General features: G+C 37.9%; 1 protein-coding gene across 6 annotated transcripts in view; it reads right to left on the reverse strand.

The window, feature by feature from the left end:
* Positions 1-25,223, reverse strand: part of LOC120960789 (uncharacterized) — a 134,501-nt gene extending 109,278 nt beyond the window's left edge. Inside the window, exons 1-5 of one of the 6 annotated variants that reach the window (XM_049606344.1) lie at positions 25,094-25,222; positions 24,896-24,960; positions 24,400-24,759; positions 6,892-7,105; positions 6,634-6,817 (exon numbers count right to left, since the gene is read on the reverse strand). In XM_049606344.1, the coding sequence (XP_049462301.1) occupies positions 6,634-6,817; positions 6,892-7,001 (294 nt within the window). In that variant the 5' untranslated portion in view covers positions 7,002-7,105; positions 24,400-24,759; positions 24,896-24,960; positions 25,094-25,222. Of the gene's footprint in view, positions 1-6,633; positions 6,818-6,891; positions 7,106-24,399; positions 24,961-25,080 lie in introns of all 6 variants that reach the window. The other 5 variants (XM_040384393.2, XM_040384397.2, XM_040384396.2 and 2 more) reach the window with 5 other exon arrangements.
* Positions 25,224-26,523: the final 1,300 nt, after the last annotated feature.

The raw sequence follows: 26,523 nt of genomic DNA on the forward strand, positions 1-26,523 counted from the left end.
GGGGGTCGCCATAGTTGAGGGACTTTACGTCATTTTAAAACCGTTAACTAATGGTTTCCGCATACAAAGCATAGCAAATATAACAGATTTCTTTGTTACTACGTGCATTTTTGTGCGTCTATTGATTTTATGATGATGATGATAAGTTCCACCTCTTTCCCCAACATAGGTTTTAGAAGGACGAAAGTATCTTTACGATAATATTACTCTGATAGGTATATTAAAATATTTTGTACGAGCAAGTGGTGGCATCGGAAAACTCTCAGAGGAACTGTTCGAGTCATACACACACCCAAGATGACCAACATAATTTCATCAAGAAAAAACGGGTCACACTCCATCGAATACAATGGTATTCCCTAGCATCCGTTACGTAGCCCGCCAAGAACCAATAAATAGATCTGGCGCACCACTTATCAGGACACAACTGCGACATGCATATGGCCAGTTCCACTAGTGCCAACCGCTGGCCCCATGGTCTCTGGTACCAATGGCAGGCCCAAGGGCACTAACTTTCGAAGCAGGAGAATCTAATGTATCCCTTACGTAGCTCGCCAAGAACCAACTAATGGATCCGGCGCACTACTTATCAGAACACAACTGCAACATGCATATGGCCAGTTCCACTAGTGCCAATGATTGGCTCTAGGGCACTACCTTCCGAAGCAGGTGAACCTAATGTATCTGGAATTGGCCACTTACAATCATCAATGAGTGAATCCTGTTGTGACCTCCCAGACCGTGTGAAAAACCGTAAATTCCCCCAAATAGTTCACGAATATCCACTTGTACGCGAGCGTGTCTCAAACCTATGTTGACTCTTTCTTATATTTTTTCTAATTTTAATTATTGTATATAAAGAAAAATTCTTATCATCATCATAAAGATCGTGATGACAACTGCAGTTACATATTTAATAATGACATGAGACATCTACACATATTTCACATTATACAGTTTGTTCAACATATATGACGCACTTACGTTTGAAATCCGGCAAGTTTCTCGCATTCTTAATCTCATCTGGTAGACTGTTGTACCGTTGAATCCCTTTGAAAAACAAAGAGTTTCTGGCACTTCGGGAATGCAAGTTAGGTACCCTCGGCTCATTTGCCCTGCGTGTGTGGTGCCGATGGATATCGGACCCCCGAACTATGCTCTCCCACAGGTACACCGGTGGACAAAAAGATAGGAAAAAAATTTGTTGTGTGTTTTTTTGCGTGCAATAGGTGTGTCATCGCCAACAGTTGTTGTTGTTGTTAGTATGGTTTAGAGAGGCTTTGGCTCCTGCGGAGTTCGTTGGCCTCTTATCGCCAACAGATCGAGGCGTATGTTGTTGTTAGTATGGTTTAGAGAGGCTTTGGCTCCTGCGGAGTTCTTTCGCCTAACGTTCGAGGCGTACTGAATTTGCAATCGCTGTTTGTTTGCCTTTTATACTCGCATTTGTGGTGCGCTACTTATCTGAGTTTTGAGTAACGGCAGCGTTTTTCGGTAGTATAAAAAGAGATCCAAACCGTGTTGCGCTTCATTCTTCATTCAGTGGTAAAGGTGAAAGTTTGCGATTTGAAAATTCCACAAGTTCATCATGGGTCGCGGAAAGCACTGCACTCCAGAGGAGCGGAAACATATTCAGGGTTTGTATCGTAAGAACGTGCCTATCAAAACCATCTGCAAGGCGTTCGGCCGTTCGCGGACGTTTGTGGACAACGCCATTCGTAGCGAGGCTACGGGTAAATCCACAGGTCGCCCGCGAAAAACAACGCCTGACGTTGACGCGCAGATGGTTGAGATAATCAGGGCGGACCCTTTCAAAACTGGCAATCGTATTAAGCAGGAGCTTAGATTGCAAGTTTCGGCGAAAACGGTGTCGCGCCGTTTACACGCCGGTGGGTTCTGTGCCCGGAAACCACGAAAGGTTCGTAAGCTAATGCCGCACCACGTAGAAGCGCGCATTCGGTTTGCCGAAGAGCATTTAGCTGCATCCATCTTTTGCTGGAGCAAAATCATTTTTTCGGATGAGTCCAGAATCAATCTGGATGGTTCGGACGGCACTAAATACGTCTGGCGCCTTCCTAAACAGGCGTATCATCCAAAAAATACTATAAAAACCCTAAAGCACGGAGACCCTGGTCTCCTGGCACGGCCCGGGTCCTTTGTTCCGTATCAAAGGGACACTGAACTCGGAAGGGTATAGAAACATACTACGTCGTAAGATGTTGCCACACGCCCGACAAAATTCGGAGACGAAGAGCATTACATCTTTCAGCACGATAACGACTCAAAGCATACACCGCAATTAGTTAAATGTTTTTTGGCAAACGAGGATGTGCAAGTTCTACCGTGGCCTGCGTTGAGTCCAGACCTCAACCCGATTGAGAATCTGTGGTCAACTCTCAAGCGTCAGCTTAAGAACAAGCATGCACGTTCTGCCGATTCGCTATGGAGACGCTGCAAGGCTATGTGGAAACGCATAGACAGAAGCGAATGCCGTAACCTCATCGGCGATATGGCCCTACGCTGTGAGGAAGTGATAGCGAATAACGGTCAACACATTGACCGTTAGAATATGTTTCCGCTCTGTGGAACACCGCAACACCACCTCCCAACAACTACTTAAACAGTCCTTTTCAGGGCTACCAAATATTTCCGACAAGAACTATGTTTTTCGGTCACAGAAAAAATTTCCTATTTTTATGTCCACCTGTGTACCTTTATCAATGGAGTGAAGAATGTGGCATTCCGATACATAGTTTTCGAATTTTCCAGAAAGCCTCAAAATCAAAGAATGGGTGAAGATATGTGAAAATATGGGACTGGCTTTGGGGTGCTACCAGCAAACAAGAACTAAATCACATGCTACATGCCATCTTCGCGGATAACTTCCCAAAAACAGCCACTATGAGCAACTTACTTAACACTTCGTTAATCGAACTATTAGTCAGCTGCCAACCTAGCATCCACGGCCTATCCAAATCTCACGAAGTTCAACCGAAGTCATACAAAAATCAAGAAAAGCCAGAACGTGCTGTGGGCACGTCCTCTCCACGTCCAGATATCGTTTTTGAGAGGAAATGAATATCTGCCACAGGACACATCTTCGACATCTGTCGTAGGACGTTAAGCCAAATAGAAGAAGAAATAGTTATTGCCAGAGCCACATGCATGGGGAAAAAATGAAAAGCTCTAAATTTATTTTGTCTTCACCACACACAAACACCCCATGCAGCTCAATATCAAATCTTTTCATAATACAGCAATAACACGAAAATAAGTGATGCAGTTATAGGCACTAGTCGCAGTGTATTAAATAGCAATCGGACGATATCAAAATGACCATGCATGACCTGAGTTGGTTTAGAGAACTATATCGACAAAAGGGACATTGCCATTGTTGTTCATTCACAGAGGCGTAATACTGAACAAGGAGTCTATTTACAACACATAATGAAAAGCGATTTGAAGCTGTGCATTAAAATACTCTTGGAGAAAGACAACTTTATGTTTTAGGATTCAGTCCTAGCCCATAAAAATTAAATCATTTAGGATTGGCGTATTTGCTCTGTAATGGGATGGAATCCGAAGCCCTCCGAGGGATAATAAAGGCTCTCCCATCCAACTCCTATTCCGACACGTCCTCGTCGTGCATAGTGGTAACATGTGCCTCCATATATCCTAGCTTGGCTACACGGGCTAGATCCAACCCCTTGGGCGGATGGTGGCATATGGGGAACCAGGAGGGGGGTGGGTATCCCGGGAAACTGGGTGCCTGAACGTCGGGGGGGGGGGGGGGCAACCCGACGCTAAATAAAACGGCCACGTGGGCGCAGGGCCAGTCACCCAGTCTCATGGAACAACTGACTACAGAAAGCATCAGAAGGAAACGAAACGGACTTAACGATACCGACCAAACGCAATGCCCCCGGACAACGATTAAAATGGGCTCATGGAACGTACGCACTCTTAGCAAAGCCAGAGCCTTGAAACAAGTTGATGACGCCCTAGCCACACTGAGCATGGACCTCGTAGCTCTACAAGAGATTCGGTGGCTAGGGAACGGTGTGCACAACAGGCGTGGTAAGCAATGCTACGACATTTACTACAGCTACCACGACCGCTACCACGTGCTCGGAACGAGTTTACGAGCGAGAGGTGGAACGCTCTAAAAACAAAAATAATAAACTGTGCAAGAAATATACTCCCACCACGTCGTGGCAACACCAAATCTGGCTGGTTCGACGATGAATGCAGACAGGTGACCGAACGTAAGAATACTGCATACCGAGCAATACTGCATACCGAGCAATGCAGCAACGGCAAAGAACGCGGGCATGCGCAGAGGAATATTCACGGCTCAGACGCGAAGAGAAACGAGTTCACCGCTCCGCAAGAGGCATGCTTTGGAAGAGCAAAACATGTGGGAACTCGAGCAAACCAGAGAGGCGTACGGACCGACACGAAAGTTTTACCAAGCGATAGCATGTCACCGAAATAACGTTGTACCTAAGGTGACCTGCTGTCGCCACAAGGATGGAGATCTGGTTAGTAACCAGCCAGAGGTCCTCTCGCGGTGGGCTCAGTACTTTGATGAATTACTCAACGACCAGTTAAACGAACAGCTAGAAGCGCCACTAGCAGATAGTGTCATGCTACTGCCACCTAGCATAGAAGAAACACGAAAGGCTATCCGTCGGCTGAAAAATAACAAGGCACCCGGAACCGACGGAATTGCAGCTAAACTGGTCAAGAATGGAGGTGCACGACTAGAAAAGGAGATTCATCAAATAGTTATTGAGGTGTGGGATAGCAAATCGATGCCTTGTGATTGGAATCTCGGCATCATCTACCCCGTATACAAGCAGGGAGACAGGTTGGACTGCAACAACTACAGGAGTATTACAGTGTTGAATACCGCCTATAAAATATTCTCCCTGATCCTTCAGGATCGCCTTGTCCCGCACGTTGAAGAGATAGTAGGAAACTATCAAAGAGGATTCCGAAACGGAAAATCAACCACTGATCAGATTTTCACCATGAGGCAGATCTTGGAGAAGATGGCAGAATACAGAAACGACACATACCATCTCTTCATAGACTTCAAAGCCGCATAACATTGCATAGCCAGGGTAAAACTGTACGACGCTATGAGCTCATTTGGAATCCCGGCCAAACTGATAAGGCTAGTTAGAATGACTATGACCAACGTCACATGCCAGGTGAGGGTGGATGGAAAACTCTCAGGACCTTTTGCTACCACCAAGGGTCTGCGCCAGGGGGACGGGCTTGCCTGTCTCCTATTCAACCTGGCGCTAGAGAGGACCATCCGCGACTCGAGGGTGGAGACTACGGGAACCATCTTCTATTAGTCAACCCAGATCCTGGCATACGCTGATGATATGGACATCATTGGTCTGCGGCTCTCCTATGTAGCAGATGCCTACCAAGGGATTGAGCAGGCGGCAGAGAGCCTCGGCTTGCAGATAAACGAGGCAAAGACCATGGTTATGGTGGCAACATCCAAAGATGGTGGCAACATCAGCGGGCCTACCAACAAATAATCCGAATCTACGTAGGCGTGACGTGCAGATAGGTGAACGCACTTTTGAAGTCGTCCCAGAATTCACCTATCTTGGGTCAAAGGTCAGCAACGACAATAGCATGGAAGTTGAGTTGCGCGCAAGGATGCTGGCTGCCAATCGGTCTTTCTACAGCCTGAAAAATCAGTTCACCTCAAAGAACCAGTCACGACGGACGAAGCTGGGGCTATATAGTACCTATATAGTACCGGTACTCACATACGCCTCTGAGACATGGACACTATCCAAATCTGACGAAACCCTCTTAGCCGCGTTCGAGAGGAAGATGCTCAGAAGGATACTTGGCCCCGTATGTGTGGAAGGACAATGGAGGAGCCGCTATAATGACGAGCTATACGAGATGTACGGCGACCTCACTGTCGTACAGCGTATAAAGCTCGCCAGGCTCCGGTGGGCTGGCCATGTTATACGCATGGAAACGGACGACCCAGCCCGTAAAGTATTTTTAGGCCGTCCACAAGGACAGAGGAGGCGTGGTAGGCCCAAATTGAGGTGGCAAGATGGCGTGGAGGCGTCCGCCATTAAGGCCGGGATAACGGACTGGCAGACGAAGGCGCAAGACCGTGAGCGGTTTCGGACACTCCTGAGGCAGGCCAAGACCGCAAAGCGGTTGTAGTGCCGGATAAGTAAGTCAGTAAGGATTGGCGTATGGAGATATTGCTTCATTTCATAAGCTCGCCTGAATGGCCTGCAGCTTCTCCAGGTTTTAAACCATTGGATTGCAGTGTTCGGGGTATAATCTAGGGAAGTTCTACGACGTTAGGCATTTTAATTAATATGTATTCAAGAATCATCAGGTGAAGATTTAGGACAAATTTCGTTGACGAGCCGTTTTCAAATTCAGAAGAGAGATATGTAAGCTCAACTGAGTAAAATGCAATTTTTACCTTAAAATGCTATAGGCATCGACTTATGATACAAATTAATTCGCGTTTGAATTTTCTATCATAAACATACCGCATCACTTTTCCGTTGCTACCCAATACGATGTATAAAAAATACGTGGATATTTTAAGAAAATGAGAAATCAACTACTTACCATCCACTTAAGGCAATCGAGACAACCCATTTGCGAGGCAGCGTGAATGGCAGCCATACCATCACGAGCTCGTACATAAAGTGATCCACCTGCCTCAAGGACAAGAAACTTTAAAACCTCCAGGTGACCTTCCTGCGCAGCCAAGTAAACTGGCGTAACATCATTGTCCATTTGTGTATTAGCACTTTAGGGAAATCAGATATACGCCTCATTAATTTCTTGCGTCAAAATGAAGCATAAATGAATTTGATTACTTACCTAATGTCAGGTGCAGCTTCAGTTAGTAAGCGAACGCAATCCAGACAACCACGAGCTGCAGCGTAGTGCAATGCTAGAGCACCTCCGGCTGGACGATCAGTTGAGGTCATTGTTTGAGCATGAGATGAATCCAGATGAAGTCTATATCTGGATTCCTTGTAATCAAGAGAGTACTCCACTTTTAGGCTGGAATGGAACGATGAACTAGGAAGTCCTATTTTAAAAACAAAAAAATTCTTTTGTAGGCCACATACGATTTTATTGTGTATCTGTCTATCTTTCTAAAAATAATTTTAACTCAAAAATAGAAAGGAGTTACACTTGAGCGACGATCTGGCTTCAATCGAACAAGATATTCGATATGAACAAACCTATATAACCATGTAGAGGTGCACCCTGCCAGCCAAAATCAAAATAAAAAGACAACCGATCCAAATAACTGTCTATTAATTGACAGGTCCCGTGTTATTAGACGACTTGTTTAGTTGTTGTCTTTTTGTGTCTATAATAAGATTTATTAGACTTTGTATCTAATAGCCGTCTGAAAAGTATCTAATAATCCTTATTAGACTTACTGTCGTAAATCTATCTTATAAATGTCTGATAGTTGTTATTAGATGATATCCCACCAATTCAGCCTTTCAGCCTTTGTTAGAAAGCTTGACCAACAACATGGATAAAATTGTTTAATTTGATGAAGTAAAAATAAAAAAAGGAATTCGAAAATATGCCAAATATTCAACGACTGAGCTAAACAAATGGTAACACATGTATATTGGTCAGGAAAACAATAGCAGTTCTGATTATAAATGACAAAATTTAATTAAATAATTTAAAATTTGATGAGCTTTCACGGCGCAAGTTACTTGTATCTATGAAAACATTTGTATCGCAATTATCACAATCATAATTCTGAAGCATTTTATGTGTTCCTAGAGTCCCATTGAGTAAAGTTCTCTTTATCCCTTACAGCAGATGTACCAGTTTTCATCATCACTGGACTGAGTTCGAAACGCGGCTACACACACAACAATGATCTGAAATAAACACGAAAAAAGTCCTTCACATCAAACATATCCGTAAAGCGCTACAAATGTGATGACGTAGAACCCTACAATTTTTTCTGCTGTTGGTTTTGATATTTAATGTCTAATAATAACTTCCATCTGTGAACCTAATAGATGCCTAATAGACAGACAGTTTTTGTCTATTGTGATGGCTAATAGACATCTATTAACGACATCTATCTATTAAATGACAGTATTTTCTTTCGTCTAATGAGGCCTTTATCCATCGAAATGTTCACTACCCGTTGTGCAAAGCGACGGCAAAAATCATTGCCTTTCGCTTATTTTCTCAGGCCTTTTATTTGCACACTACAGTAAATTTGACAAGCATCTTGTCGAGCTGTCCGTGCCTTGTATTTCTTCCTACCCTTTGCCTGAACTGTTGTGAAATTCTCTGTCAGGCGTCTTCCGTGCTCATTCTGTCTTTTTCTCGCATGTGGTCAATGCTCACAAGCTGTTGAGTATTGTTTTAGTGCCAGACCATTTTTTTATGTTTCCCTGGGGGCCAAACACTTTTTGTTTACATTTTTGATGGATATCATATATTATAGCCATGGCCCTCAGGGAAGTGTAATTGAATATAAACAAACTAAAAAAAGGTGAAAATAATGATTTTTTATACAACTTTGGTTGATTTACAGGGTTTCACTCTTTATCGAAAGACCGCGGGACCCTTTCTCGAATCTGTCTTAGCCAATGCCAAGAATGCGGTATGATGCTTCAAAACGTTGATGATACCTGAATTCATCGGATGCAATGCTGAACCTGCGGCACTTTTCTCGAACACACGTTTTCCGATGAAATCAGGTATCATCAACGTTTTCAAGCATCATACCGCAGTCTTGGCATTGGCTAAGACAGATTCGAGAAGGGGTCCCGCGGTCTTGGGATAAAGTGTGAAACCCTGTAAATCAACCAAAATTGTATAAAAAATCATTATTTTCACCTTTTTTTAGTTTTTTATATTCAATTACACTTCCCTGAGGGCCATGGCTATAACATATGATATCCATCAAAAATGTAAACAAAAAGTGTTTGGCCCCCAGGGAAACATAAAAAATGGTAAATGCAGTTTAGTTTACCATGATAACATAATAGTTTATGAAAATTCACTGCAGCAACATTTGGAAAATTTCAAAAAAAAAGTTCTAAAATACCTTGTGGTAGCCTATTTGAAAATTCAACTCAACAAGTGCAAGTTTTTGCACAAAAAATGTGAATTTCTAGGGCAGATTGTTACCAAAGAACGAATTAAGCCTAATCCAAATAAAATAGAAAAAATCTTAAATTGACCAATACCGTAAACCGAAAACCAAATGGAAGGATTTTTGGGATTAATAGGGTATTATAGAAAATTTATAAAATATTTTGCCAAACTAACCAAACCACTAGCCAAATGCTTAAAAAACACTCCGAAATTAAACTAACTGAAGAATATGTAAATTTTTTGAACGTAAGCAATTATTGGCGTCTGATCCTATTTTGAGTAACCCCGATTTCAACAAGAAGTTCCTGATAGAAACAGATACGTGTGACTTTGCTCTTGGCGCCGTACTTTCGCAAAAAATCGAATATGGAAACAAACACCCAATAGCAAACACATCGCGGACTTTGAACGGCACTGAATGCCGATACTCAGCCATCAAAAAAAGAATTATTTGGAGTGTTGTTTGTAATTAAGCTCTTCAGACCATATGTTTACCGAACCAAATTTGGAATTAGAACAGGCTCTAAACCAATCATTTGGCTTAGAGAAAAGAATGATTTAAATAGTAAATTTTTGAGATGGAAACTTCAATTAAAAGAGTTTGAGTTTGACATCACATATTGTTGTCAAATCAGCCTTGACAGCCAGACAACCATCACAAGCCGCCCGACAAGATGGATGGAACCAAGCGCTAGACGGCCGCCTGCGACGGACCACAGAACCGAACGCTAGAGGGCCGCCACGACACGAATAAAAAAGACACGAAGGCAGTAGCGACAAAATAAGCGAAGGAAAGAGACACGGATTTTTTTTTTTAATCGCACGACCAGTACCCCTAAATTGAATAAAGAAAAAACTAAGCCGGATTAAGGCAAATAAAGCGAGATCAACGCAGTTTTTCTATTCATTTAATTTTGAGTACTTCCATTAAAGAAGCCGAGTCGGAGCATTTTAAGCCGTTTTCTTTGCATACTTAAGTCGAGTAAGTCGCTTTTTCCACACATATAAAAAGGAACATTAAATGGAAATGCAGATTCACTTTCACGAATTACTGAACAAAACAAAGATATAGAAGAAATCAATCATAATTCAACATCAAACAACATGACACAACATTCGGCTGACACAGATGACAACAATTTTATGAAATCCACAGAACGTCCATTAAATGAATTTTGATATCAAATCATACTTGAATGGTTAATATTGTCACACAGATATTTTGAAATCGTTACAAATTGTTTATATAAACTATTTCTCTAGTGCCTAGCCGCAACCAATATTTTGTGCGACTCAATCACACCTCTGTACTCTATAGTGCCGATTATGTGACTCAACTGTTTGAGTGCAAAAATGCTCATTTTCTATTATGATCCGTGTTAGAGCACGCGATTTGTCTCTGGTTTGATATATCGAACTGAACGAAGGTCACTTGCATTACCTGACTCAAACGGAGACCGTTTTTTGTCCAACAGCTTTCCGTTGGGTTTCCGTACGGAAAGCGTTTTGTTTTACGGTTTAACTACTAAATACATATATTTAAACCACACGAATTGCATGTAATTACATTCAAAAGAGATTTTTTGTAATTATTCACTGGGAAAAGGGTGGGAATAACAAAATACACAGAAATTAGAGAATCGTAACACAAGCGCTACTTTGCATGACATTGCCAAACACATTTAAAGAACAATAATATGCCACATGTAGAAATAATTATTATTTAGTACGATACTTCCTGCGTTACGCGTTGCAGTTTGTTTTGACAAACAAATTCATTTCAGATCAATTTGGTAGCAATGTCTCGTGTCAACGAAAGAAGTCTCTAACAAGCTTGTATAATACCGATTTTGTTTCAGTTCGTGTAGCGCGGTTTTGTTTGATACTTTTCCGTTTGAATCAGATAATCGACACTTATGAATGGTACTTCGGCTCTAGAGAACTCCCTCCCATACGTAACACACTATAGTATTCCACTACTCAGTGAGGACCTTCATCATCCTTCATTGGATATGATGATTTATTATCACGTACAATTATCCCACACCACCAACAGTCACACTACCAGTACAGTCAATAGAAATTTCTTCAAAACGAATGTGGAACGTATGAATTCTCTAATTGTGTCGTTTGATCGCAATTTTGACTGCTCCATCTTTGCCACTATCGACGAAGCCACCGATTTCTTTAGCGTTTTTATGCGCTCAACGATTAATTCCTGCGTTCCTGTTGCGTTCCTGTGGAAGCGATAACAAGACCTTTGTATAGCGTGGATTTGAAATTATATTTATTTTAATTGGTTCAAAATTATTCACACTTTTTTACAATTTGGGTCTTCACACTTTGATTAATAAATCGCTTCTGTTGCGCATGCCCTTATTTGGTCAATATTTCTCGCGCGCTCTGCCGATTCCCGATCCTCGACCGTTGACCTAGCACACGAACCCTGACCGCTTAGAACGATTGTTCTCTCTCTCTCTCGCCCGATCATCTATCCTGCTCGCGTTTTATAGCAGTGGTGATCGATTGCGCTCAGATCGATTAACGTACCTCTGTTTATCCCAACCTTTGTACTGTTTATATTTTGGCGTGTCAACAGCCACTATCGACGAAGCCACCGATTTCTTTAGCGTTTTTATGCGCTCAACGATTAATTCCTGCGTTCCTGTTGCTCAAGGAAAGTCTGGCCCCGATTGTTCTAATGCATCTTTAAGACGGTTGAAAAAAATAAAATGTAAAGCCTACGCGGATTACAGCTGAACGAGATCATCGCTGAATAGGAGATTTTTTTTTCGATGCACTGAACAATTATCGTGTGCTCTACCGCTCCTTCTTTCGCCGTACTGAAAGGCAGCTGTTTTCTAAGCCGACACGGTTCTGGAGCTTCTGGAACAAACGGCGCAATATAAGTAGTATCCCTCCGTCAATGAGCTACAATGGCGAAACTAGAATCGATACATCAGATATTTACAACACTTTCGCCAATCGTTTCACTGATGCATTCACCCTTCCTGTTCACAACCCTAACACACTAGCAGAGGCCACTCACAATACTCCATGGGATGCTATCGACTTTATTACACCTACGATTGACAAAGCACTAGTTGCGCGCACACTGAGCGATATAAAATCAACTACATCATATGGTCCTGACAATATTCCCGCATACATTTTGAAGCACTGCCGTTAATCACTCGCACCCATTCTTGCAAAAATATTTAACGATTCCCTTATGCGTGGCACGTATACTGCGTCCTGGAAAAACGCGCGAATGGTTCCTATCCATAAGAAAGGCAGTCGACTTCATGCTTGCAATTATCGTGGCATTGTTTCCCTATGCGCTTGTGCTAAGGTGTTTGAGCTCATTCTATACAATCCGCTACTCACAGCAGTTCAAAACTACATGAGCCCTAGTCAACATGGATTTCTCCCAAGGAGATCTTCTACAACAAATCTTGCTGAATTTGTTGGTTTCTGCTTCGACAACATGGATCGTGGTACTCAAGTTGATGCAGTATATATCGACTTCAGGGCTGTTTTCGATAGTATCTCTCATGATATTCTACTCTCGAAGCTAAAAAAAACTCGTTTTTCTCGACTAGCACATCAACTGGCTGCGTTCATACTTAACTGGTTGTTTGAACTATATAAGCATAGGATCTCATCGTTCTCACTCCTTCACCAGCTCCTCCGGAGTGCCTCAAGGGAGTAACTTGGGACCGCTACTCTTCCTCATCTATATAAATGACCTATCTTTTGTTTTACCGCCAGGCCAACACCTAATGTACGCCGACGACGTAAAAATATTCGCTCCAGTTAGAAACGACAGTGACTGTTTACGCCTTCAAATTATCCTTGAGAATCTCGACAGCTGGTGTAGCAGAAACGCGCTCCAAGTGTGTGCTGATAAATGCCAGTGTATATCATTCAGCAGAGCCCGTTACCCTATCTCGTTTACATACACTATGTTACTTTGTTTACATACACGGCTTTGGTTCGCACGACATGTATCCGTGATCTGGGGGTGCTACTCGATCAGAAGATGTCATTTCGCCCTTACATTGATAGCGTTGTTGCGAAGGAAAATCAGCTACTTGGTCTAATTACGCGAACCTGTAGCAAGTTTACCGATCCCATGTTCGTCAAGTCGATCTTCTGTGCCATCGTAAGGTCGTGCCTGGAGTACTGCTGCCCGATCTGGTGCCCGCTTGGCGTTGGTGACATCAATCGCCTCGAAGCCATTCAACGGAGAATCACCAGGTACGCGGTTCGACTCCATCCATGGCAATCCCACCACGCTCGGCCCTCCTACCATCAGCGGTGTCTGCTTCTCAGACTTGAACCACTCTGCTCTCGACGTAAAAACGCCCAATGCCTTTTTATAGTCCGGCTCCTTAACGGAGGGATCGATTTCCCGGCATTACTAGCCAGCATCAAGAGAAATTGCGTCTACGTCACATTTAATGTTTGCTTATAACTAGAGGCCTATTTATATGCTCCTTAATTTAATTATAAGGTTGCCGATTAGACACGATGATCCGTCGGTTATATATGAAATAAATAAATAAATAAATAAATAAATAAATGACTTTTTCCCAAAAATGAAGTCATAACTTGCCAACTTTATTAACTTATCTAGTAACTAGTAAGTTATGCCAAAAATCTAAAGCAACTGTAATACCATGCAGACCATTACAAATAGTGCACATGGATATTTTTATAATAAATGAAAAACACTTCCTCAACTTTTGCGATAAATTTTCTAGACTAGCAATGACAATTCCGATACGTACTAGAAATACAATTCATGTATTGAAATGATTAACAAATTTATGACAAATGTAGGAAAGCCTGAATTTTCGTAATGGATCAAGAACCTACTTTCAAATCATCCATAATACAACATTTCTTCGCAGAAAATCAAATACAGTATCATTACACAAGTGTAGGACAATCTTCTTTAAACGGCGAGATAGAAATTATCCATAGAACTGTACGTGAAATGCACAATATAATATCCAAAAAAGAATCCATCAAAACATTATCAGAAACCTCAAAAATTAACCTAGCAGTATCCATTTATAATGATTCAATCCATTCGGAAAGAAATGTAACTCCGAAAGAATTATTTTATGGGATAAAATACAAAGTACGAGTACCAACAGATCTATATGAAAGGATTCGTCAAAAATAAGCAATGTTCAAAGAATTTACGCAATCCATGCACAACCGCAAAGTAAAAAATTAGAAAAAAATCAATGAGGACAGCGAATATATCACAATCTTTTCAACCAACAATACCGTTTATAAAAAGAAACGAAATAACCTTAAACATCAAGAACGTTATAACAAAAAAAGTACTGAAAAACAAAGAAATGAATATCATTGACGATCGAGGAAGAAAATTTAATCAAGCAATATTGAAACGTAAACTTAAACTTTTTTTTTATTTTATTACAGATCAACTGTAAAGACTACTTCAAACAAAAAATCAGACAGAGAATTGTTTTCTCACAATAATAAAATGTTAGTTACAAAATTGGTTGTTACCCTTATGACCAGGGGTCTCCAAACTACGGCCCACGGGCCACATTCGGGCCTCGAGAGCCTATTATGCGGCCCGTGGCAACTTTATAAAGGTTAAAGGTTAAAATAAATAGTTGATTATTGTGACTATTTCAAACGAAAATGTAATTGTAGCTTTTAAGATACGTAGACCAAGCTTTAATAATAGAATGCTATAGGAGTTTTGTATATTATGCTAGTATTTTGTTATAAAGACGAAATTGAAACGTTCGCATTAGATACAGGCAACGGAAAAATGGCCCTCAACACCATTATATGTAAAGCAATGCGGCCCGCGAAGTGAACATTTTGGAGACACCTGCTTATGACTATCAGTTTGTTGAAAGCAACAACATTTAAAGAAATCGTAAATAGCAATCGATTGGTAGCCATAAAGTTACAATCTGTCAGGACTAGAATAGGCTTTAGTAGGATGATTCCTAAAGTAAATTTAAAGATACGCAAATCTAAAGATAACCTTATTGCACTAACGCTAATCAAACAAAAAGAGGACTTATTAATGGACTTGGTTCAGCTATCAAATATGTTACTGGAAATCCAGACAACGATGATCTACAGTCAATTTACCATAGTTTAGGTTTATTGGAAGAACAGGGAAATTATATAAGTAGAAACTTAAACAAACAATACGAAATTAATGTACTTTTCCAAAAAGATTAGGAAAATATGACTAACTCTTTGAACAAAAATATGTTAAAAATTCCTAGACTTACAACAACCTACAACAATATATCTCTAAATTAGGAAACAGGGCATATAATCAAAATACCAGATGTACCATATGCAGTAGCGGGTTTACAGTGTCGGGGGCCCTAAGCAGTAAGAATTGTTGAGGTCCTCTGTACATTATTTCCGGGGGGTACTAGGCATCTGTCTTTGATTATGTAACATTTCAACTTAAATTTTGTTGCTGCCGAGGGGGGGGGGGGGGGGCTTAGGGTTCACGGGGCGTCCATAACCCACGGGGCCCTCCTTGCTAATACAGTGCTATATTCAACTACTATAGATAATGGACTAAAGATTCCGGGCCCCTCATTGCCGGAGCCCCCCGCAATTGCTTACTTTGCTTACCGTTAAACGCGCCACTGACCATATGCGATGCAAACACAGCAATAGAAGACGAATGTATTTACAACATTCTAGTACACAAAACTCCCAAATGCCCTTTCATACGAACCAACGATAAACGGTCAGTCAAGGAAGTGTTACAAGGTGTAATACTTGTTGACACGTCAGCAGATGTAACAATATCTGATTCATGTGGTGAATCTAAAACCACATCAGAACCGATCATAATAGAAGTGGAAAATTGCACAGTGCAGATTAAAGGTTACACATTCAGCGGCAAAACAATAAATATTCAGAAATAATATTTAATGCCCATATATGGAAAATCATTGAAGAAATCAAATGATTCAGAAGATGACCAGGTCATTCAAAGAATCCAAAACCAAGAAATGAACCAAGTTCATCTGCAACTAAAGAAATTCCACACCAGCCATATGATACTATCCATGATCGTACTAACTGGAGCAATAGCAACCTATGCTTACACAAAAAATTGTATGAAAGTTGAACCGGATGCCACCGCAAGCAATGATCCACATTTAAGATTTGCTAACCTAGCTGACCAAATTACCAATCGATCGAGGACGGTCGGTGCTTAAGGGGGATGATGTTACAAGAACGTTGTACACGTTGAACTGCATCGGACATCCCGTATTTACCAACGTGACTCCAAAGCATCAGCATATATATCTGATACCTTTCCGTTTTAAGTTCGTAGGCCTGTCAGCTGTTTGCATTGTATAGCAACTGTGTACATTGTATATATTTATATATATATATATATATATATATATATATATATATATATATATATATATATATATATATATATATATATATATATATATATATATATATATATATATATATATATATATATATATATATATACATTGTATATATATATATGTGTATACATACATATATATATATATATATATATATAAATATATATATATATATATTTATATATATATATATATATATATATATATATATATATATATATATATATATATATATATATATATATATATCATCTTCATCTTTTTATCAGCAATCATCTTTTTATCCAAAAAATAATGTTGTGACCAGGATGCGCTTTAAGCAGCAACTAAGATCTGACTACCGTAGTACTATTACTATTATTAGCGTAAAGTATTCGCGTATTATTATTAGTTTACTATTATTATTATTATTATTATTATTAGCGCTCGCGCATGAGTGCAAGCAAGCGCGGTATAGAGGATACAGGGAGACAAACGATTATTTTGCTCCAAGCTTTCTACTTTTGTTCCGTTGGGAAGTGAGAGTTTTAGTGTGAAGAAAAAGTTTTCTGACCAAATCGACAATACACACGCGACGACACACATCGTCACATCGACCACCGTCGATGGAAGTGATGATCGAAAAATAGATCTGTGGGGCGAGTGAGAGGGGGGGGGGGGGGGTGCGTAGAACAGAACGTGAGCGTGAGTGAGTCGTCGCGTGTGTGTGTTGTACACTCTCGAGAACTCATTTTTTGCTATTTCCTGGAATCCACATGTTCTACATTTTCCTGACTCTAAGCAACCAAAGTAGAACGGGAAGTAGAAGGCTCCTTCATATTCTATTTTTCTTATTACTTCGGAGCGTTTTGAATCGCTTGGGTGGGTGAGCGTCTGACGGATCTTGTCGTTCCAAGCCGGTATTCGACCCGAATATTTTCATCGTCCAAATTCGTACATTTTTTTAAAGATCTAATAGTGTAAGAAATCAATATTGTGGCAGTAATCCTTGCTATTCATATGAAAACATTTTCGAACCTAAGTTCCATGTATATTATAAACAATTTTAAGCTATCTTTTCGTTTACCACCACTATAGAAACACAAAACGAGGACTACAGGAACCATACCACCATTGCAACAAAGCAATCACAAATTTTTCGTAAATTTGTTGTGATTCATTTAAAAAATGGTTATGATTGCGAAGATAAAACATATTCCAATTCCTATTTGTTGCGTGTTAATATTCATAAATTTACCTTACTGACACTTCAAATCTGTTAAAGCACATCTGTATCCCTACAAATTGCACTGCTATTGGTACATTTAGCCTATTTATTCTTTCTCATACTCTTTAAAAAGTGGAAATATGAGTGTAAAATGGCAAATAAAGCTTCCATCAAACTTGTTGTTGTATGTTACAAGCACAACGTTCCACTCTTGCCCCAAATTCCGCTATTTATCGTAGTTCTCTCTTTTGTGTTTTCCAGTTTTCTTGCCACTTTCTGCTCGGTATAAGATGGGCTTAGTTGGGCAATCTCCCAGGAAAGAAAAGTTTTACAGTTATTCTCGGTTGGTTCAATTGCAGGTCCGTAAAATCTAGACCTTACCGTTATGTGAGTGATATGGTTTTCTAAAAAAAACTTACAATCAGAATTAATTGAACAATTTGCCCAATACTCCTGGAAAAATGTTTTTTAAACAGGTTTTCAACCTATGCTAAGGTATAATTGTTCAATAATTCCAAATGGTTTTATAGTCGTTGTCGCCAAATTTTAGCTCTACCGTTCCAATATTTGCCAGCGTATCACAATTTTTAGGGCATAAAATTTTGATACGGTGCGTTAGAGTCAAACGCATCAATTTTGTATAATTTCTTAACTGCCATGACACTCGATCTCCAACAAGCCTTAATTCACCTGTTCCAGCCATCGAGCCCGCTGTGTAATTCTAGTAATATTAAAATAATTCCATTCAAAAGTGTTCTGTTTTAAAATCATATGCAGCGAAGACAAAATGAATTATGGTAATTTTACTACAACATGTTTTAGGCTTTCGTCTACTTTTTTAAAATTAAAGTAAACTGACAAAAGTTATTGTGAACAATTATATTATGTATATAATTATATTATATTATATTATATTATATTATATTATATTATATTATATTATATTAATTTATATTATATTATATTATATTATTTTATATTATAGTATATTATATTATATTATATTATATTATATTATATTATATTATATTATATTATATTATATTATATTATATTATATTATATTATTACATAATAAAATAATATGTTATAAAATTATATTCAGGGAATTAAATATCATATCGATGTGGCATACCACTTTGCGGTGAATAACAATGTTTACATTCGAAACTGACTTGGAAAAACCTGTATTTATGTTTTAAACATAGTTGATCTATCAGCATAGTTTTATGTATGTAAAACGAATATACTGTAGCGACCCTTGTTTACACTATAGCCTCTTTATGTTGCTAATGTCAAAACATACTGTAATACAATCTCCAAGCAGGATAGAGGCGAAATAACTCCGTTGGAGCCAAAGTCTCTATAAGCTATTCCAACAACATCTCAGCAGGAACGACCATTTTGCCCCAAGCGAAACATTTAAGAAACTTTTACTTTAAAAACTATACCTTAATATAATGGTTACATTTTTCAATGAGGTCGTAGATAACTGCATGTCTGCCTGGATAAATTCATTCTTTTTTCGACAAATTTGCTAAATTCTTACCATAGCTTATTTTCGAGACGGTCAAAATAACATCGTTTTGAGCAACTGTTTTATTTCTTACCCCATTGAGGCTTTTGCCAGAGTTTCACTCGGGGTAGCAGATCGCTTTGGTAGTGATTTGCCCGAGTGAAACTCGAGCTGATTTGTTTCTCCGTTTTGTTGCGTTCTTCGTCGCGCGTTACTGTGAAACAGCTGTGTGATGACTCACTAGCGCTTACGATATGGTTGATGTTATTGTCTGCTCTAAAACTGAAATTCTAAGATTATTCTTATAATTTTATAGTAGAATTATTAAAATTTATAAACTTATTAAAATCGCAGCTCCATACAACGCACGAGTCTTGAAAAAACCAATACTTGATTTATTTATTGCCACTACAAGCAAAACAACTTTCAAGCATGTATTGAAAGAAAATACTAGGAAAAATCGACTTGGACTAAATATTTTTGAAATTATAGGGCGTAAACCTAAAAATTTGAGATAAAAACTGATGGTAATTTGTTTATCCATTTTTGCAAAATAACGAGACTGTCAAATGGTTAATTAATTCATTTATTTATAAATATTTGGTTATGAAATGTTCATAATGTAAAACACTGGATGTTTAATGTTTTTCAACAGTCAGAAGTCATTTGAAACGTATTAATTTGCCAATAATACAGGTAACCATTTCGCCCCACCTAGCCATTTTGCCCCGCTTTCCCCTTCTGCGGAACGCATTACCTGCCAACTGGACCCTGGCATCGATACTATCATCTCACCAAAACAGCGATGCACAGCGAAAGCTACTAAAATTTCTCAGTATGACAAACCTTCATAAAGAAATATAACCATTTTAAATAAAATTATATAGTATTCTAATAGAAGAGCATATAATTGACTCTTTCAGCAAGATGTTGAATTGTTCGGAAGAATGCGTCGACATGTTCGGCGATACTTGAATGATTTTATTTATACCATGTGCCGAAGCGTTAAATTTTCCATTGTTAAATGTCCTTAAGATAGCAAATAATCATTCCACAAGCATTTTAATGCATAAAATAGTTCATTAGCTTCGAAAAACATACTTTTTCGAAAACCGTTTGAAATCAGTCAGTAAATGCTCGATACTTTATAAAACGCTCACTTTCAGAATTTCATTTTAAATTTTATTTTATGTTTAAAAATTCCAGCTTCAGAAACATGGGGCACCTTGGGTCATTGTTAGAAATGCGTCTGTTTTATATTGTCATTCGAAGCTATTAGTCATTTGAAAACTCTCATTTGAACATGCAAACAAGTTTCATAGCTATCGTAATACTTCGATTCCTCCTTCATCCTTCTTCCGTTCCTATCGTCGAGCTAATCATCCTTTTCCTTTAATAGGTCTTATAATTAGCAATTAAGTTACATTTTAAGCCCCCGAGATGAATATCTGTATCGAGAAATAATAATATAAAACAATGACAAGGTAATTGCATCTATTGAACTATTGATTGACATTTAAGACAACGTTCGTATTTGATATCATAACAATAACGCAGAATTTTGCACTCGACGCTATGGTTTGAGAGAACCATTTGTATGATTTCAAAGTGATGCTTTACTGCCAAGTAAATAATGATATTAAGGAATAAAATAAAGTATTTAAAGAAAGGTGTATGATTTTTTATTAATTTAATTATTTATTTAATTATATATCTTAGTTTTTCATGGAAACTTTCTAAAACTTCTAAGCAAACAACTTACAAAGCAGTGCTTGTGTGTACATTGATTTATGTATAATACATAAAAGGCGCAATACTGGACTATGATTTATATTTAGCTTAAATTGTTGGAAAAAATACAGAAACGTTTAAATTCTTCAACATTAAGTTCATGACTTAATTGATACATTATACCTCATACAATGACGAATGACAGTCCATTACAATACTAATCACACGTTATACTCGGTATGCAAAACGCCTTTTTATATTAATTTTTCGAGAAAATTCTTGGTTACATGACAAAAACAATGTTAAACACGGCAATTAACGCACCGGATGGTTGTATCATTGACCCCTTTCCAATTTTAAAAAGAAAGCAGTCTGTTTGTGGATTAAAATTTACCATGCGCCAATTGTGTAAAAAATATAAAAATAATTTTGTTTTCTTTTTTCTACTTGATATAAGTTAGGGTAAACGTACCTATAGTGGTAGTAGTACCAATAGTGGTGATTTTGCACCAACATGCGTCTCATACGCATACTTTACATAATGACCGAAACATCCATTATTTTGTGAAATATGTCAACATTTTTCCAAAATCCTTAGGATTTCATCACGAACTAATACCTTTATTTACATTTTAAATGACCACATAACGACACAATTATTAGTTTTTTAAGATTATTGTTATCAAAAGATTTTGTTTTATAAATAATATTTGCCTTTTGACCATATCTACGTATTTTTCAGTGTTTTTTTACGATAGTGTCATTATATGTACGCAAAAAGAGGCATGTTCCTATAGTGGTTTAAGTTATAATATCAATAAAAATATGACTTTCTATATTTTTTCGAGGATATTTTTGACATGTCGTACTGTTTTCATTAAAATAAGCAGCAGAAATGATCTTTTTGTAAGTAATTCACAAAACAAAGGCCAAAATTCGCTTATCTGGCTGAGTGAAAAATCGACTTCAAATCAAGCTTTCTCTTTCGGGTGTGGGTTGACGACAGGTGTTATACAATATTTTAGTCAATATTTTCATCAACCGAATTCATACTTTTTTACGATCAAATTATGTAAGAAAACGAAATTATGGCAGTAATCCTTGCTATTCATACAAAAACAGCTTTAAAACTAAGTTTCATTGATATTATACATTGTTTTTGAGGCATCTTTGTTTACCAGGAACCATACCACCATTATAGGTACAACGAAGCTGTCACAAAAATATGTATTTTTTCGTAAAATTGATGTGTTTCATGGTAAAAATGTTTGTGATTGCAAAGATAAAACATATTCCGATTGCTATGTGTTAAAATATTCATGAATTTACCTTCCTGATACTTTAAATCCATTAAAACACATCTGTAACACTACAAATTGCTTCTCTATAGGTACATTTATCCTATAATACTTTTCATGCATTTAAAAATATCGTATAAAACTGTGTTTCACCTTTCTTGCCAGATAGATATTTACTAAATTTATTTTCATAAGTACAACGCATTTACGCATTTGCGCATTTGCGGTGGTGCTAATAGCATTACGCTGGTTTTAGACGACAAAAATGTAGAGGAAAAAGTATTCCAGGCATAATTTACCTGATACTAAGCCAAGCTGTTAAAAATAGTTTTAACAGCAACATTTACTTTTTTTCCAGGCTGAAATAATCTAGAGTTAAAATCGGTGATACAAATGTGTCAAATGAATCTGAACGGTACGGTTTATTCAATTCACGTGTAAAAATGGATGAATGTACTTCTAGACTACCCAACAATCAGCCGGATAATCATAGACTTATTACACTGCTTCTAGATGACCCAAAAATTCTTTCGCGACAATTTTTGGCGACCCTTTTTATCTGTCAAACCGTCTACGTTATAGCACGAGCGCTACGTTCCTGTGAAAATCTCACAAACCCGCGACAATCGCGGTTTCCCTTGATTTTGTTCTAAAATCGAGAAGTTTTATTAGCACAAAGAGCTCACAGAAAATTTATCGCGGTACAAAAGTTGGTCGTCTAAAAGCAGTGTTAGACGGAGGGAAGCACTTGCACCTTTGGAAATCGGAATTCAACATGCACATTTCCAATTTGCTATTCAGAGGATTTGTCTGTCAAAGTATACTGCATGATTTGCATGTATTTTAAATGCATAATAAAACCTCTAATGATACACAATTCTTGATTGCATAAATTTTTGTAAATTGTGATAAAGCTAAGAAAATCAATAAATTGCGAGAAACGTGTGAAAACTGACAATACAGTCGTTGCCGCTAAATTTTGAATCTAACTCACCTATTTTTTTCTCGAAGGCATCAATTTTTGACACCATGTTACAATTTTTGTCTCAAAGGGATCAATTTTTGACAATGCGCATTAAATTTTGTCTCTAAAGCATCAATTTTGGACTGTGAGTCAATCGATTTATTTACAAAATTTTAAGTAATTTCTTAAGCTGTGTGTTCTGATATGATTGAAATTAAGTTAAGTGATGAATAATTTAATCTATAGAATTTGTTTGTCAATTTTGGAAGTTTTAATGAAGTGAAAAAAATTGGCATGTATTTTCAGCTGTAAACAATGACTTTAAAATTTATAAAATTTCATTATTTTTTCTCAAAAAAAATAATTTACACAACTTTTGTATTGTTTTTGTGATGTAAAATAACATTTGTTCAATTGCTCCTCCTTAAATACCTTGTACAATTGTCATGATTTCTACAAGAGTCAAAAATTTATGACTTACTAACAAAAATAGGTGCGTTAGAGTCAAAAATTGATGTTTTATAGGCAAAATTTTATGCGCATTGTCAAAAATTGACGCCTTAGAGCCAAAATTAGGTAACAACGACTGTAAAATCCTTTGTGTTATGACACGTCCGGTAAGAATATTTTTATCAATGTCTGAATTTAACAGAAAAATACCAAACGACTGCAACTTTTGATGTACTGTTTTTGTGTTAAAAGGCCCAGAAAAGAAAGTATAATGCCCCATGGAGGGTTTGTAACGCTAAAAATAAATTTTAAGAAATGCAATTTGATATTTACGAATGGCTATGAAAACGCATAAACTAGGTATGAAAACTTCAAAATTTGTTATGTTTACTTTTTTTTACTTTTTCTACATTGATTGAAATATTATGTTAATATATTTTCCACGATTTTTCAAAAATCTGGTTGGTTATTAAAAAAGTTTCTTACGCCGCCATGAGTTGCAATGTAAAATGAATTCGTTTTCCGCTTTCTATTTTTGTCTACGTGTTACTTTTCCATTCTTATTTCATTATGTTTTCCTTTCTAACTCTGTATCTCTGTTCATCATAAACTCAGTTAGCACTTACTTGAACTATAAAAGTAAAGCTGTTGTATTTTCTGCTTTTTTGCTTCTACGTGCAGGTTTGGTTGAGTGCGCCAATTTTCCCCTTATCAAAAAGCAATTGCATGGACTTTTAAAACCACACAGTTCGGTTGTCACTTGATTGCGGCTGTGAAGTTGATTGCTAGACGAAAACCTGATCACGCGAGGAGCTTTTTCATTACCCGTACATAGACGGAATGCAAAAAGTTTACAAACTGCCAGTAGATTTTCGGATTGGAAGAAACGACACTTTGTTACCGCACGACGTAACGTTTTTCACACTATTCAACGAACAATCACTTTTCGGAAGAAAATTTGTATAACATAAACACACGCTTTTACCCTATATCGCCAGAAAAACATAACTTCGTAAGAATTCACTTCCGTTTAGTCGAAAAGGGGAAACAGAGTTTTTACACTGGGATTAAAAATACTGCCAAGAAGTTTGATCTGTTCACACTTGTATTATTATATATTACATTGTTTAATTAACATACGCACACACACAAACACACACACACACACACATATGTTACACACATAACTACACGGGCACATGTAAATATATATATATATATATATATATATATATATATATATATATATATATATATATATATATATATATATATATATATATAATATAATCCACAGTTCACAGTACAATCCACAAGTACTTTGACGAAAGATCGAGGCGGTTATGAATAAAGCGCGATCAGCGCAATGGTTTAAGATGCTGTCAAACTTGTAGCTCTAGATTGTTAATAACGAATGAAAGAGCCACCGTTTCGTAAAAGTTCGATGCAACGTGGTTTTGGTGGCCAGAGCAAAAAGCGAACAGCTCTCAGAAGACTGTTACTTTCTCGTAAACTTTATCTCTTTTTCTCTCTTTTTTCTATCTTTATACCCCTTTCTTTCTCCTTTCCTTTGCTCTCTCTGGTTAGCTCACGCAATCACAAGTACTGGAAGTGGACGTACAAAAGGATGGGTACATGCGTATGAGAAATGTTCCACTTTCGAACAAAGGTAAACAACTACCAGAAACTTTTAAACATCAGCCAACCGCAAGTAAACATTCGACTTTCAACGAGAGATGTGGACAGAGGAAGGACGAATGAATTGTTTGTGTTTCAGTTATACAATATGTACCCGAGATACGCTATAATGCGTTTCCTTCACGCCCGCAAAACACAAAAATCCACGCACGTCAAATGTCACGTTTTCCTACCAAAATAAATGTTATCAATAAACAATTTTTCTCAAATTGCATACTATTATCCAAAATATTTCATTTAGTCCTCGAGATACCGGTACCGTGAGGTACCGATAAGAAAAGAGGTACCGTGTCTTTTGCAACAAAATATAATCCCTTCAAGTTGAATTTCATAATTCTTCCAAGAAGTTATAAATTTATTATCTTCAGTAAGAATTGTATGAAAAAAATAATTTAGAGGCTATAACCTATCACGTAAAGCATATTTACACAATTTTTTTATTTTTTTGCTCCGATCTTTGAAGAAAATTTGCAATCAGCTGTAGTATTGAGGATAAAAAAATTTCACAAAAAAAACTTTTGATTAAAGTCTCCTCCCGAGAAACGTGGTTCCCTTCCGGAGGCATTAAGCCCGTGTCTGTGCTCCATCGGATGCAAGGTGGAATGTATAATGAGGTGTAGTTATAGCGCTTTTGGCGATCCCCCCCCCCCCCCTGGGCTCCGATTTTGACAGATGGTTTTCCGCTTGTATATGTATTGATGGATTGTTTACGTTTTGCATGGTTAATATTTGGTGGAGATCAATTTGGGTGAATATTTTAGTTTATTAGAACACTGCCCGTGATTTAAAATGGAAATTTTCCTTCGAGAACTTGAAGCGTTCGCCAAACGCAGAAAACTAACTGTCAGTTTTCTTCGTCGATTCTTCTTCCACCTAGCTGTCAAAACGGGCTTATAACTTGACCTGATATCTTTACGGTCCTTGATCGGATGCTATTTTATCGGAAGGCCTGTCAAAATTTTACATGGAATTTGACAGATAACGTTGGACGTGCGATTTCGGACGACAGATAAAATCGGATGCGGCGTCCGACGAAATCAAAAATTTTTGAT

This window comes from Anopheles coluzzii, chromosome X (genome assembly GCF_943734685.1).
Source record: "Anopheles coluzzii chromosome X, AcolN3, whole genome shotgun sequence".
NCBI lineage: Eukaryota > Metazoa > Arthropoda > Insecta > Diptera > Culicidae > Anopheles > Anopheles coluzzii.